Below are 15925 nucleotides of genomic sequence, written 5' to 3'. Positions count from 1 at the left end.
TAATACAGTCAGTCATCCAACATCAGTCTGTCAACTCAAAACATGCCAGCACGTCATCAGGAGCCTCCCATCTGCAACCCAAACCTCATGTCTCCTCCCGTCACAAGAGAGCCACACACACACATACACACACACACACACACACGCACACACACACACCGACATGTTTCTCTTGCAGTGAGGTTGCTGGCCTATGGCAGCTGGGCCCTCTCTACTGGGCTTACACAACAAATATTTGCTCGTGGGTAATAGTTGAGTGACATAGATCTCTGGGTTTTTCATTTTGCCCATTGAGACTTTGGACAATGCAAGGACCATTGGATGCATCTAGAGTCTGAGCCTAGAGGACCAGGACGAGTGATGAGAGGGCCGTGGCTTGGTGGGTACAGATGTAGGCTGACGCTGCCCTCTACTTTATAGTATCCAGGTCATTTGGATGCTAGACACATGCCTAGGAGCTGTCTTGTTCAGGACTGTTTAACAAACCTACACCATACACATGCTCTGTGCCTGGAATAACGTGAGGCCACAGTGACAGTCAACAGACCAGTGGCATGGTGGATGTAGGAACAGGGCCACAGTAGGTTGGGACAGGAGACAGGAGTGCTGCAGTTGAGATGAGCTGCGGTTTTAAATCTGATGACCAGACAATACCTCTCTGAAAAGGAACCTTCCAGCAAAGGTGTGGACGCAGTTAATAAGCTGACTGAGAGACGTGTGAGAGCGTGTTAGGCAAAGTGCGTGCGGACCTCAAAGGCTCTGAGACTTTGGTTCTTTCTCGGGGTCAGGGGCCTGAGACTGTTTAAGCTGAGCAGAGAGCCAAGGGCAGACGGGCGGTGAAGTCAGCCTGGAGCGAGGATCAGGTGGAAGTCTAGTTAAGGAGTGGGGGGTCCAGGTCATGCTTTGCCTTCTGGGCTCCACTTTGGGAGAAGAAATCATGGGATGGGTGGAAGGCGTCCTCCCTTGATCTCATTGACATTTAAAGTACCTAAGTTCCATGGACAGCACATGGGGGGGGGGGTAATGGCATTTTTGGAGGTCTGTGGAGGCAAGAGGCACCAGCACACTGAGCCAGAGTGGCTGTGACCAAAGGTGAGAGACACAATCCGTTTCTGTGGACTGAGGTCATACTCCTGCCATGGAATGTTGGCCATGTCTGTGAGACAGCACATCCCAGGAAGACATGGACTCTTTATTTAGGTTGAGGAATCATCTGACATTCACAAGCTACAGCTCTGGTGCTGATTCAGTAATTGAGTTCTCCAGCAAATGGTGTCTACATCGTGTGGGAACAGAGATGTCCACACGGCGCCTATGCCAGAGTCCCCGTGTTTGTCCACACAGTTCCTTATACTGGGAAGCCCTGCCTTATCGCCAAGCGCAGCCCTGACTCATCTCCTCCACAGAACTCCAGCCATCCACCCTTGCAGTGGCAGTCTGCCTCTCTCTGCTCACTGTGTGGTCTTGCAGAGCCCTCTTCTCGCACGCTGACTGATGGAAGGAAGGGACTGCCGTGGCTGCCCTTCTACTGTGTGAAAAATACTATGCGTCACCGGCAACGATGCTGCTCACTGAACTGCTTTCCACCCACACTGAGGCACAACTAGCCCCATACAAGCAGGCATCTGATTCTGTGCATGTGGCCAGTTGAGCAAGCTGAAGAAGGCACGGAGACATTGCGTGTGCTCTGATGCCCAAGATGATGGAATCGGTGGTAAAGGCAAGATTTGAATCCTGGTCTCTCGTGCCCAGTCCTAGAGGCTATCAACCACACCTAACTGCTTAGAACACAGCAGGTGCATAAACAGGACATTTGCTAGGAGCAGGTGGCCACTAAATGTGAGCTATCACTAAGCAAAACATACCCTTAGGTCCAGGAAGAATTGCTATAAACAAAGTGGAATATTGTTTTCTGAGTGTAGACCCCAAACCTCCCTTCTCTAGTGTGTCTAACTAGCCTGTGGCTTCCAGCTACTGACTCCACCTACAACCCCAGCCCTGTGTCCCTATCCCCATGGCTCTCACCAGGCCAGCAAGGAGGTCAAGTAGTCAGGAGTGGTGGGATCTGGGCTCAGGGGAGGGGAAGTCACAAATGCAGCTGCCTTGGCCCAGTTCTTGCTCCAGTAGTGGGTGCCATCGGTTCCCAGGCTGGCGGCTATGGGCTCACCGAAGACAAGAGGGCCTTGAAGGGGCAAACATCAAGAGCATGGTTATAGACAATAGTGTTGATCCTGACACAAAAGGAGGGTCTGCGACAGAGGAAACTGACTAGGAAGCCTCGGGGGCAATACCACACAGTCCCCTTACTATGAGAGGCCAATTCTGTCACCAGCTATAGCAGCTGTCCCAGCCAGCACTTATCCACATCCAGCTCCTCATGTTCCCATTGACTCTGGGACAATGCCTTCCTTCTTCTCAACCCACAACTGACTCTGTTCCCTTGGGTCATGTTTTAACGCCAAGCTCCCCGGTTGAGTCCTGAACAGAGCACGGGAGAGGGCCAAGCCCTCTCTAGAGCCCAGGGAATGGCCCAAATAAGTGGAGATGGATCCAGGAGGACCTGCTGGCCATTCCGAACTACTCAACAGCTTTGTGAGCCCTGAGAATGGATCTAAAGTCAGAGAAGAGACACGTGGTCTCACCTGGCCAATGGAAGTAGAAACAGGGAACACTATAAAGGAAGGAGCTGAGGCTCAGAGCTTGTGGGGGAGCTGCAGAGGTCTCTGACACTAGCAATCAAATCTAAAACCAACTCCAGACCACCCTTCCAGTATACCAGAGACCACAGGCTGCCCGCTCCTGGCAGACCTCTGCCCTAGAGTAACCTGGCCAGCCGTCTGTCGTCCCTCAGGAGGACAAACACCACCTGCCTTTCTTCCTGGCCAGTGCGATGATGTCCGCTGCACTCTTGCTCATGACCTTGGTGATGTACACAGGGCAATTGATCCGGCCTGCAATGGCAATAGCCCGGAACACAGCCTCGGCCTCCAGCTGGGGACACAGCAAATACAAAGGTCACACAAGGAAGGAGGCAGCTATAAGTCTCCCGTTTATAAAGGGAGTGTAAAACAGATGAACAATGAGGAAAGTGAAAATGATTCTGCTGGGAGAGTTGGAGATAGAATGATGTCCTGTGACTGTTTGGAAATACTCTGCAGGCTGTGTCAGAAGATTCTCCCAAGAGGATGCTGCGTCCAAAAGCACACAAAACGGTCATGTCAAATGACTGGCTGCTGTGACCCCTTGAGCATGATTCGTTTTGTCTCAGTTCCCTCTAGACCAGCCATGCTCTCAGGACCAGCAAGCCAAAGCACTGTTGTGACTTCTATTTTGGGACTTTAATTTACACTCTGTGAAGGCTTCAGACATGGCCTTAAGAGGGGTATGGTTTGACTGGGACTTTTCTGTCTATTTTTCTGTCACCAATATACCAAGTCTTCATTAAAGATTCTCCCCAAATCAGGACACTGGGGTTGTGTGCAGAGCCCAGGGGTGATGGTCCTGGACTTTGGAATGGGCAGAGCCTTTTCTGGCCTCTTTGATTGACTTGTGTCCTCCAGAGTCTTGGGAAGGAGCAGAGAGAAGGGAGAAGAGTAGGGTGGAGAGGACAGAGCAGAGAGGAGGAGGAGGAACTGCGTGCAGCTGAGCTGTTCTGTCCCAGCTGAAGGGCTGGGGAATGAGCACTTGGAAGCTACAGATAACAGAGTGGGGAGTCCTTACCTCCTCGGGTCTGCTCAGAGCATGACCCTCGGGACCCGTGATACCCATCTCCAGGATCCGTTTTTGTTCCTAGGAGACAAGGACCAATGAGACAGGCATTGTTGGACTAGCTGTAAGACACTCTAATATAGACAAACAGACAGACAGGTAGATGCGTGTGATTTACTACATATATATATATATGTGGTATATGTGATATGATATATAGTATGGTATATATACATATATATATGTGTGTGTGTATATATATATATATATTCATTCTCTCTGTTCTGTCTGTTCTGTTCCTCTAGAAAAACCTGACTGATATAAGAGTCTAAGGAAATGGTTCAGTTGGTAAAGTGCTGACTACACAAGAATGAGAATGAGTAAAATCCTCAGAAACCAAATTTCAACAAAGAAGCTGGGTGCCCATGGCCCTGAAGGGCACCACCCCTCCCTACTCACAGGGCACTTTTGTTCAGAACCTCACAATGCAGAGGAGAAAACAGATCCCAGAAGCCACATGCCTTGCCAGTAGTCACAAGGCATCACACAGGGGAACATCTCTCATCTGCACATGTGATATGGCATCCAATGTTCAACTCCATCCTTCCCCACCCACTCATCTCACTCATGGAGGATGCACCCCTCTTTTACTGTCTGCTTTCTAACAGGTCCCCTTTATGGTAGGAGGGAGAACCTTGTACCACTCACCTGAGCTATCAAATCTCCATTTTCTGCATGGACTAAGATCACAGCTCCCAGACCCTTAAGGAAGGTGAAGGCTTCGTACAGCTAAAGAGGAGAGATGGGGCTGGTGAGAAATCAAGGTGTAGGACTCTGTGCTCACTCCTGCAGCCTCTGTAGACCCCATGGGCTACCAGCTTCAGGATTAAGAGGTAGGAAGTTGGGTGGGGCCAAACCAATCAAAGGCAAAGAGTGTCACTATAACAGTGGCTATTAACCATCCTAATGATGTAACCCTTTAATACGGTTCATCTTGTTGTGGCAACCCCTGTGGTGATTTGAATATACTTGGCCCAGGGAGTGTCACTCTTAGGAGGTGTGGCCTTGTTGGAGTAGGTGTGGCCTTGTTGAAGGAAGTGTGCCTCTGTGAGGGTAGGCAATGAGACCCTCCTCCTAACCATGTGGGAGCCAGTCTTCTAGCAGCCTTCAGATGAAGATGTAGAACTCTCAGCTCATCCTGCACCATGCCTGCCTGGAAGCTGCCATGCTCCCATCTTGATGATAATGAACTGAACCTCTGAACCTGTAAGCCAGCACCAATTAAATGTTGTCCGTATAAGAGTTGCCTTGCATAAAATTATTTCATTGCTATTTCATACCTGTAATTTTGCTACTGTTATGAATCACAATATAAACACCTGATATGCAGGATATCTGATATTTGACCCCCCAAAGGAATCGTGACCCATAGGTTGAGAAATACTGCTATAACTCCTGCCATCTTCTTTGTCTTCCTTCTAAGTACAAGACTGCTGCTCCTGGGATGCATACTTGCATATGTAAGGGGGGGGGGAGTTCTCAGAGGCAGGAAACAGTCTGGAAGATCTCCAATGAGAGGCCCATGGCTGACATCCACGCCAGGTGCCTCAGTGGGTCAATGTAAGAAAAAAGCACTAGTTATAATTCTACTCATTATACAGCACTGCTTCCATGAACTACAACCAGCCCAATGCTTCTAGAGTACCCTGTGTCTGCTTAAAAGGCTCAAGGCATCCTAGGTAAGTGGTTGTCTGATCCAAAGTGCTTCTTTGGACTGGCTTCCATGCAAAGCTCACTGTCAGCACAGTTCTGCAGTAACAGCCAAGGTGCAATTCCTGAGAGTCCTTGAATTTCACTTTATGAAGTCACTCAACACACCGACAATCTCTCTAAGGTTGGGGATATTATGAGCCTCAGGCCCAGAGCTGGTGGGAAAGACCTTTCTAGCTGGTCAGCAAGCAACAGGTGTGGTAAGCTGGCATTGGCATCCACAGCTTCCTCTAGGAGGTAGAGGGCTCCACTGACGAAGGAAGGGTGGGTGTCAGCAGTAAGCCTGCCCTTGGAAACGCGCAATGGTGTCTTCCTCAGCTCCTTGCACCCCAGGCCGGAGATCTCACAATTTTTAAATGAGAAAACAGAGAGTCTGACTTCCTTGGTGCCTTGCATTATTTGAGGAAGGCCACAGCTCACTCCTGCAGAGTCAGTGGGATGGTCCCCAGCCTTCCCTGGGCCCCAAGGCCAACTGTCCGGCCTATAGGAAGGACATGTCCAGAAGATGACTTCTGAATGTCTACAATGGGCTCCAAACAGCTATTTGTTAATGAGCTTCCCAGAGAATGCTGGAGAAGAGCTATGTGAGGGACACCCCACCTAGGACCTCAACTTCCATATCTTTTAAGGAGTGAACAAAGGTAGAAGAAGGCAAATGATCACTTAGTGCTGGGAGTGACTCCATGAAAGCTGGCTCTGGCCTGCGCAGATAAAGGGAAGCTGTAGCAGAGCCTACCTGGCTGTCAGACATCTGGTACAGGTCCTTATACGCCATGTAGACTTGGAAGGAGTTGACACCTATTGCAAGATAAGATGGAGAAAAGCATATCTGAGTAGGGACGAAGGTCTTTGCAGCAAATCAAATGACCTGGTACTCGGTAGCAACTACCAGGAGAGACGATGCCATAGGGTCCACAGTGTGGCACCAAACCCAGCATACGGGTGGCAGTCAGTCCCTGGAGCCTTCTGGGAAAGATCAAACTTGAGCTTGATCTGAGAGTAAAGGGAGGAGGGAGCAGGTAGAGAAGAAGATCAGGAACTGTGCAAAAGAGAGAGGGGTGTGCATGGTGGGGCTATCTTCCTTTCTACAAAAGTGTCTTCCTCCAGCTGATACAAAGAGAGCATGTGCTTCCCAATCCCTTCTTTGTATTGTAACACAGATACACAAGATGAAGTTCAATGTCATAATCAGTACAAACCACACTCTGGTGTGTGACACAAAGTTGCAATCAACTTCTGTGTCTAGTGCATAACCCTTCCCCATGGCGGGGGGGGGGGGGTGGTCGTACCATGAAGCTCAGCCTGTGATAGAGAGACAGCCTTGGAAACAGAGGACACATGAGTATGGAAAAGGCTGGGGAATCCTGCCAGGACTCCAGGCAGAGGCTAGGCAGGGATTTAAAAAGGAAGGATGGAAGGGCAAGACTTGGTTGTGAGGAGCAGTTTGCGGAAGCATGGGACAGACTTGAGAGGGCTTGTCTCTCATTCTTCAAGTTGTTTGAGGACAGAGGCCATGGATCTTGGGTCATGTAGCCTTGCTCCTCTGGGACCTGTGATGTGTGACTCAGGTTTGTAGGTAGAGTGTGAAAACATTTGGAGCAGATTAAGACAACCTGAAAGTATTAAAGGGGATGAGACTTCTACTCAGCAACAGAAATGGCAAGCGAGGTGTCCGATGTTAAAAAAACAAGCATTACAAAAATTCCTTCTCTTAAAATAATGGGAATAATTAGAAATGAAAATTGTTTTCCGAGATTAGTATAAAAATACCATGGACTAAACAAGTATATTCAAGTAAAAATATCACAGTTAGTACATGCATGAGGCCAGCATAAATATGACATTAAGAGACTGCATTCATGGCAGAGATGGGCCTTTCTGAAAATATAAAACCTCAATATAGTCATAGACACCAAAGCAATATCACTGTCACCAGGGCTCAGGGAGGACAGCGAGATCACGATGGCAGGTTCTCCTGTGATGACTGTGCATGCAGTAAAAGTCAAAGCAGCCATCATGCAAGGACCATGCCTTCTAGACAGCAGACCACACACTGAGCATGCAGCAAGAGTCACAGTAGCCATCATGGAAGGACCATGCCTTCCTGCCAGCAGAGCATGCACAGACACTGGGACTCTGAACTGATGAGAGGAACGGGGACAATTGAGTAGTCACACGGGGCAAATATGCACAAAGCATGAGTATAATTAGCAATTGAAGACCTGTGATGAAAGCTACAATGATACCCTGGCTTGAAATTAGCAAGGGCATCACAAATGCAGTGATACCCAATGGTACAACACTCAGGACCCAGGGACGCTGATGTGTCCCTGCGGCTGCACGGATGGGAGCATCTTTCAGGAAATCAATTGATCATAAGAGTCACAGTCCTGGAAAAAAATGCAAAAGCCTTCACATTTTGTGATTTCCTTTCTCGAGGTCTAAGAAATCATAAAAATCCCAAACTGCAGCTTGCGTATGAAGAGACTCACCAGAACACAATTTATAATAACACAACCAGAATACCTAAATGCCCACTTAAAACAAAACAGTTGAGCAAATTAGCCATTGCATTTCATAAATGGCGTCGTTAAAAAGTTACTGATGGAGGGCAATGTCACTCATGAAACATTAAGTGAAGAGAAAGATTCCAAATTACAACAACTGCACATCCATATAAGGGAGAAACCTCTGACATGGACAGGATGTGGAGACGGTAACATTCAACCAATGTCACACTGAGATCAGAAGCAGAACCGGAGGGGGAAGCGCTTGCTTTTCTGAGTTTTATGCATTAGGAACCATGATAATTTTATAATTAGAAAACATAACCTGTATTGTAAACATAAAAAATGTACCCAGCACCCCTTGAAGCCTCTGCAGTACAGGAGGGACCTCTGGAAGATCCCCTTTGGACTGACCACTCATGTCTCCACCTTGTTCCATCCTCCTGCCAGTCCTTGTTTTCTGCCTGTCTCTCTGGCCCATTTCTACTCAATACGATAAACAGCTAGACATGTCTGCAATGAGCAGGGTCACCTGGTGTGAGTTCCAACAGAGGGGAACCAAGTGGGATACCAAGATGTCTACCCACAAAAATTATTCACAGAGCCAGCTGGACAAATCAGAGAGCAACGCAAAGGCTGTGCCCCCACAATGTCAGACTCGGCTTCAGGTATTTAGGAATAAAGCAATTCTGACAGGCTAAGGGGAAAGAGTTCTGCTGGGCTGGTTTGTGAGGAAGAGCATTTGGCAGGCAGGAAAGGGACACTCCAGTGGGGGAAATGGCTTGAGCAGAGGCCAGTAGCAAGGCAGGTGACAAGGGATTGCAGCCATAGTGCCAAGTACAAGAAAATAAAGCTAGACCTGCAAAGGCCTTCTGTGTCAGGCTATGGAGATAGGACTTATTCTGTGGGCTAGGAATGCTTTCTTAAGGTTTCAAAGAGTACAGACTCCCTGAAACAGGAGTGTATCCTTCCATCTATTTACAGAAGTGTGTAGCTCTAAGCTGGGCTCACAGAAGAGGGTGAAGGGATTGTATGGCCCATTCTGGGTTTTCACTGACCTTTGTCCTGCACCAGCACCTCCAGCTCTTCCCGAACGCCATCATACCAGCTTGTGATGTCCACGTGGAGGGAATAGTCACAGCAGGATTTGGTGTCTGCTGCTTCGTGCCATTTCTCAAAGGAAGTCAACAAGCTGGACCCAGGTTCAGGAACAACATGGTCAACTGGGACAGAGAGACATGTGGCATGATGCTCAGAACCCAAGATGTTCCAACAGTGGCCACATCACCCCCACCACTATCCCATCAGTATTACCATCACTGGCACAATCACCAATCACCACTATCACCATCATTCCCATCAGTATCACCATACAACCACCGCCACCATCATCACCACCACTACCACTATCACCATGACCATAACCCACAATCATGACCCATAACCATCATCATAGTCCCACCATCATGCCCATGAATAGCACCACTGTGGTAGTTTGAATGAGAAGTCTTCCATAAATCTCTAGCATTTGTATACTTGTTCCCCATTTGGTGGCTGTTTGGGGAATATTAAGAGGTGTGACTTGTGGGAGGAAGAACACTACTGGGAGTGGGATTTGAAGTTCCAAAAAATTCTCCTGCCATTTCCAATATGCACTCTGCCTGCTGCTCATAATCAAGAAGTGAGCTCCCAGCTGTTCCCGCCGCCATGCCTTCATTATGCCATCAAGGACTCTACCCCTCTGGAATTATAACTGCAATTAAGCACTTTCTTTTATAAGGTGCCTTGGACATAGTATTTTGTCACAACAGTAAGTAACCAAGTTAGAAATTGATACTGGGTCATGGGAGATTGCTGAGACAGATCTGACCGTGTGGCTCTGAGGAGGAATGTGGAAGACTGAGCCTTTGGACTGGAAAAGCAGATCAAGTCCATAAGCTGAGCATAATGAGTCAGCCTAGTAGGGCTTGGGAGACAGCAGTGCTGAGAGCTATCTATGTGGAAGCTCATCTCAAGAGAGGAACGAGGACTTTAGCAGCCACTGGGCTAGCAGTCATTCCTGTGATATTTTGGCAAAGAATCTGCCTGTCATTTGGCCCTGACCTAAGAATTTTCCTGAAGCTAAACTAAAAAGGAATAGATGAATTTCTTTGGTAGAGGAGATTTCAAGACACCCTAGTGTTGACTCTGTCTTGTGGTTATTACTAATCACTCTTGTTCAACTTTACAGAGGAGGAGAGTAAGAAGTGCAATGTGAAATACAAAATCCACAATATGTGGAGAAGCAAGCAACAGGGAAGTTGATGTTGGACCCAAGGCTTATACTGGAAGAGATAAGGAAATCAGGGAAAAGTCTGAGATGAATTGGAATAATGGAGGGATTCCCTCAAGGTTAGACCCCAACTTGTGAAGGAAAAAAGGCCTATGGGTTTAAAAAAACAACAACAAATGAACGTTGAACTTTTAAACTTTTGAGCCTGTGAATGTGAAACTACTACAAGAACTTTGAAGTTTAACCAAACGCAGGCTTCATTATGATATGGCCACAAGTCTACAGGGACCAGAGAATGGATTGTAGTACTTTGAAGGAAATGTCCCCCATAAGACTTGGACATCTGAATACTTGGCCTCCAGGTGCTAGAACTATTTGTGGAGGTTTAGGAAATATGGCCTTGTTGGAGATGTGTCACTGGGCACAGACTTTGAGGTTTCAAAAGACCCATCCCATTTCAATGTGCCCTCTACCCCCTGCTTGCAGATCAAGATGTGGGCTCTCAGCTATTGCAGCTGCCATTACTTTGCTCTGCCACTGTTGACATAACACTCTGGAATTGTAAGCCCAACTGTGGTGGTTTGAATGAAAATGGCCCCCAGAGACTCATAGGGAGTGGTACTATTGGAAGGTGTGGCTTGTTGAAGGAAATGTGTCACGGGGGATGGGCTTTGAGGTTTCAGAAGCACAAGCGATGCCCAATGGCTCACTCTCTCTTCATGCTGCCTGTGGATCCAGATTTAGAACCTCTCAGCACCTCTTCAGTACCATGTCTACCTGCATGCCACTAGGCTTCCCATCATACTGATAATAGACTATACCTCTGAGCTATAAACCAGCCCCAAGAATTTTCCTGAAGCTAAACTAAAAAGGAATAGATGAATTTCTATTTATAAGAGTTGTTGTGGTCATCATGGTGTCCCTTCACAGCAAAATAGTGTTTCCTTTATAAGAGTTACTGTGGTCATCATGGTGTCCCTTCAGAGCAAAATAGAAGACCTAATTAAGACATCAACTAAAGTCTTTTATAAGATGCCTTGGTCATGGTGTTTTATCACAGCAATAGAAAAAGTAAGTAAATAGGACACTACCATCACCACAATATGCCCACATCAATATCACCACTACCATCACCACGACCAATATCACCACCCCGTCACCTCCATCATATCTGTTTATATCACCACCATTGCTAATGCTATCTTCATCATCAATACCGCTATCAAAATCAGGTCCACTGATATCTTCACTATCATCATCACTATCACCACCTTTGCCACTATCATTTCTAACACTATCAATGCCAGGTTCCACCATTAGGAATGTTACCCCTAATACCTAGCCTGCAGGTAGGGAAACTGAGGCTCCTCAAGGCTGAGTCCTGGCCCATCCTTGTGTAGTTTCTGAAGATCAGTTCCGAGCTCACTCTGGTCTAAAGTCCTGGTTCATCCACTCTCCTAGCCAGTGAGTGGGTTCAAGGACTATTCATTAAAAAAGACATAAACTTGACTTGTCAGCCAAGCTAGGTGAGAGTTGGTTCTCACAGCTCAGATGGCTCTGCTGTCAATTGCCATATGTAGTCTCTTATATACACTGCAGGAATAGGTAAGGCTGGGCAGCTTGAAAGTAAGCTTTCTGGAAGCAGAGCTTGACAAATGAATATCGTAAGTCTTGCCTTTTAAAAGAAAACCTCATAGCAATGGGACCCAAGTAAAAGCAGGCACTCACACAAAGCAAAGCAGAGGGAGCAGGCATACTGCAATGGGCTGGTATTAGTCATCCTCAAAGCTCAGTGCAGCTGATATGAGTAGAAATGAGGGCAAGGGAAGGGCTGCTGTTGCAAGAGGAGGTGAGAGGTCTTGAAGACCGTCCTGCTTACTGGGATGAGCCATGAGTAGGATGTAGTGCATTTGCATGGGTTCCATAGAGGGAGTGCGCCAGTGCCCTGATCCAGCTATAGCCTGGTGTGACCACTGCAGCGCTACCCTCCTATCCACATATATGAGTGCAGAATAGTAAATGAGGTTTCAGATTCAGCATAGATGTGACCTGAGTAGGTCCATCAAGTATTTATGTGTCTGAAGCCGGGTCCCCAGGATTCCCATGCTTTTGAGAGGTAGAGCCTAATGGAAGGTGGCTGGGACACTACATTTTTGTACTGGTAGAAGGTACTGATGCTGAGATCACTCAGTGAGCTGATGCCTTTGATAAAGAGAGTGAGCCCTGCCTTGTGATCTCCTCCCATCACACTTGGCATTCATAGGATGGTGACATTTGCCAGAAGTATGTGACTCAGGAGTACCTCAACAGAGGCTGAATTGAGCGGGGCCACTGAATCTCAAACCTTCAGTTTTCTAAAACTATAAGCTCAAAAAAAAGTGTCTTTAATATAACGTACCCAGCCTCTATGATTCACGAGTCATTTTAAGAAAAGCAACCATAAGGAACAGTTTAGCACCCTGGGACTCCACTTCGCTTGGGCTAAGCACAGCCTTAAGTAATATTCACATCAATACCTAATAATTTACTTGGTAGCCTGAGATTCTCACCTGCACATGCTATACACACACACACACACACACACACACACACAAATAACACACCTAACAACCTGTTAGCAGCCTAGGAATCCAGCTGCATTGAGCTGCATGCACACCCCTCTCAGAGCAATGGAAGAGATTTTTCCTTCCCTTAACAACCATTAGTCTTGCTTCCTATTCATTCATGGACTCCTTATACCCAGGTAGAAGACCAGAAAGGCCCATTCAGTCTGAACTGGCTCAGGGTGCAGTACAGTAAAGCAAACTGAAGGGGAACTTTTAGGTAGAATCTCCTGTTTACCCCCTTATGCCTATGCATACTTGGAAGTGTATGTGATTAAAATCAGATCCGTTTTGGTAAGGGCTTTGTACAGTAGAAAAGTAAGTATGTGATCTACACTATCAGTCACAACAGAACCACCTTCATCATGGCCCTTAGCAACCAGAACTCCCTGAACCCCCATAAGAAGAACAATAATGTTCCCTGAACAATAATGGGGCCCTTGGGTGTCTTCCTCTTGCCTTCCCAGGGGATCCTGACCTGTTCTTTAACTCTGCTTTAAATAACACCTCGTCGCTACTTTTTGCAAACCTATGAGAGCTTTTGTTTCAAGTCCTTGAATAAGAGGCCAAGAACCTGCAAACACCCAATCTGAACACACCACAAGGGTAACAATTTCACTCGGATACACAGTAAAATACCTTTTAGAGAGTTAACCTCCACCATGTTTGAACTCTTTTTGTTCTGGACCGGAGCACCCATGGAGATGATCTATATTTATCGTGGTAGGGTATGACAAGGAGTTACATGGAATCCTGAGAACAGGGCCAGATGCATTGAGCACCAGTGTGCACTGATGGGGAGGGCAGGGCTCATGGACCATATCCCCAAGGCCAGGGAAAGTGCCACTCACTGATCATCGTGGTTCCACCTGCCAGCGCTGCTTTAGTGCCCTGGAAGAAGTCATCAGCCGAGGTCATGCCCTGGGAGGGCTTCTGCAGGTAAGTGTTGACATCAATGCCACCGGGAATGACCATTCGGCCATTCGCCTCAATGGTCTTCACTCCACCAGGAACAATCAGGTTCTCTCCTATTTGTCTAGGGGCAAATAAAGAAGAAATTGTGGGTTGGTTTTTGTTTGTTTGTCTGTCTGTTTGTTTGTTTGTCTGTTTGTTTGTACAGACTATACAGTGTCAGCTCCCCAAAGTATGTGTTCCCCGCCCAAGCTGACTCAGGGTACTGGGCTGAGAAGAAGGACTCAGGCATAGCATTCTCAAGGGCTCAGAGCCTGCTATCTAATGCTTGAATGCAGCATAGTATAAATTCAGAAGCGCAGGAGGGCTAGCCATTTGGCTGGGCTATTTAGGGGACTCCAGGAGGGGAGATGGCAGAGCTAAGAAGAAACTGTCCTCTCTACCAAGTGGTCAGCCCTAGGGAACTGTATGTGGTTTTGACAGTTCCCTAAGGGTTACAGAGAAGAGTCACTGAGTGAGGCAGCAGCAGCAGCATTAGTTCCACAGGATTTCACCAACACTTAAGTACTGAAATGTGTCCCCCTAACATCCCTATGTTATGGCTCCAACCCTCAGCAACTTAGAATATTTCTGTAATAAAGGCAAGGTCTTCACAGAGATAAAGCAGGTCTCTAGGGTGGGCCCGAATCCAAGAGGACTAGGATTAATTTAAAAAGACATAAGGAGGGAGGCAATCGAATCTCCCTACACAACCGTGATGCCTATGAACTTTATCAATGGTCAGCATGCATATAAACCTAGATCAATGATCAGAGGTGGCGGGCATAACTTGGTGGTAATCAGCAGCTCTCTTATTGGACTTAAGAACTGTTCAATAAGAGGAGAAAACCATGTCTGGGACTGAAAACTTAGCCAACAACCCAGAGCTAGGAAATCATGGATCATGGAGAAGAACGTAAGGTCACTATTAAATTAGCATAATTCCTCAAAGCCATCTGCACATTTGTCCTTATACCCACAGATAAGCATCATCCTCGACCTTCGCCTAAGAGGCTTCAATTCACACAGAGAAAACTACAGAACCACAGCCAGTCAAAATGCAGAGCTGTGGAGGCCAGTGCCGACAGACACTTCTACAAAGCACCCCTACATCCGAAGCTCAGGAAACACTGAAGAAGAGGGGCTGGGAAAACTGTAAGAGCCAAAGGGTCAGGGTGTTTGTTCTGAGATTGTGTCTCCTAGGAATGTCATAGACTCAGAAAGTCTCACTGACATGGCTGTCCAAACCTGAACTGAACAAGGATGACACCAAGGGACATGCCGAAGGAGACAGGGAAAAGTTCACGAGGCCTCATCCCTACACAAAGAACTACCCGCAACTAAGGGATGCTGAGGAGAGGAGAAATAGTCTTCCCAGGGAAATGAACACCAACTGGTTACCCGATACCAAATGGTCAACCCTGGAAACACAGATACAGGAAACACTGTATAGACTAAGCGGGTTACATTTGGGAATATATATGTATATATACATACACACAATGTAATAATAATTAATGAAGAAAGAGGCCATGGATTTGCGAGCAAGTAAGAGGGAGAGTTTGGAGGGAGGAAAGAAAAAGGGAAGACATTTAATTATGCTAATCTCAAAAATAATATAAAATAACATACATTTTAAAAAAGATGTTAGGACAATGGAGCACATGGGGTGATAATCCTGAGAGGACACAGGGCAAAGATATTATCTACAAACAAGAGAAGCCTTCTTAGAGGGACCTGCCTTATCTTGATCTGGGACGTGAGCTGAACATTGAACAATGTGTGTGTGTGTGTGTGTGTGTGTGTGTGTGTGTGTGTGTGTGTGTTATAGCTCTGGGTTGTGGGACAGTGCTACACACACTGGGCACAGCTCCCTCCCTGTAATGAAGCAATCACAGCACATCTGTGAACATCACAAAAACTCCTGGGCCTGCCCAGCAAAGCTACCAAAAAAATGATAACCGCAAGAGAGACTCCTAGCTTCCCAGAGGGCCGGGCTGTCATGACCAAGCCTGCTATGTTGGCCAGCAATCTGGTCCCTGCTGAGACAGGAACACAGAATCATCTCCCAGGAGGAAACCTCACAACAGGCTTGAGAAGAATAACCACAGCCA

General features: G+C 47.1%; 1 protein-coding gene across 2 annotated transcripts in view; it reads right to left on the bottom strand.

Annotated features, from left to right (window-relative positions):
- The window catches only part of Crmp1 (collapsin response mediator protein 1), a 50527-nt gene that overhangs the window by 9993 nt on the left and 24609 nt on the right, over positions 1-15925 (bottom strand). For both annotated transcript variants that reach the window (XM_021162273.2, XM_021162274.3), the window contains exons 3-9: positions 13712-13896; positions 9044-9208; positions 6215-6276; positions 4417-4497; positions 3721-3789; positions 2871-2991; positions 2026-2182 (exon numbers count right to left, since the gene is read on the bottom strand). In XM_021162273.2, the coding sequence (XP_021017932.1) occupies positions 2026-2182; positions 2871-2991; positions 3721-3789; positions 4417-4497; positions 6215-6276; positions 9044-9208; positions 13712-13896 (840 nt within the window). The remainder of the gene's footprint in view (positions 1-2025; positions 2183-2870; positions 2992-3720; positions 3790-4416; positions 4498-6214; positions 6277-9043; positions 9209-13711; positions 13897-15925) is intronic.

This window comes from Mus caroli, unplaced genomic scaffold (genome assembly GCF_978045245.1).
Source record: "Mus caroli unplaced genomic scaffold, Mus_caroli_1 scaffold_4, whole genome shotgun sequence".
Taxonomy (NCBI): Eukaryota; Metazoa; Chordata; class Mammalia; order Rodentia; family Muridae; genus Mus; species Mus caroli.
This window is presented reverse-complemented; position numbering and strand designations above follow the sequence as displayed.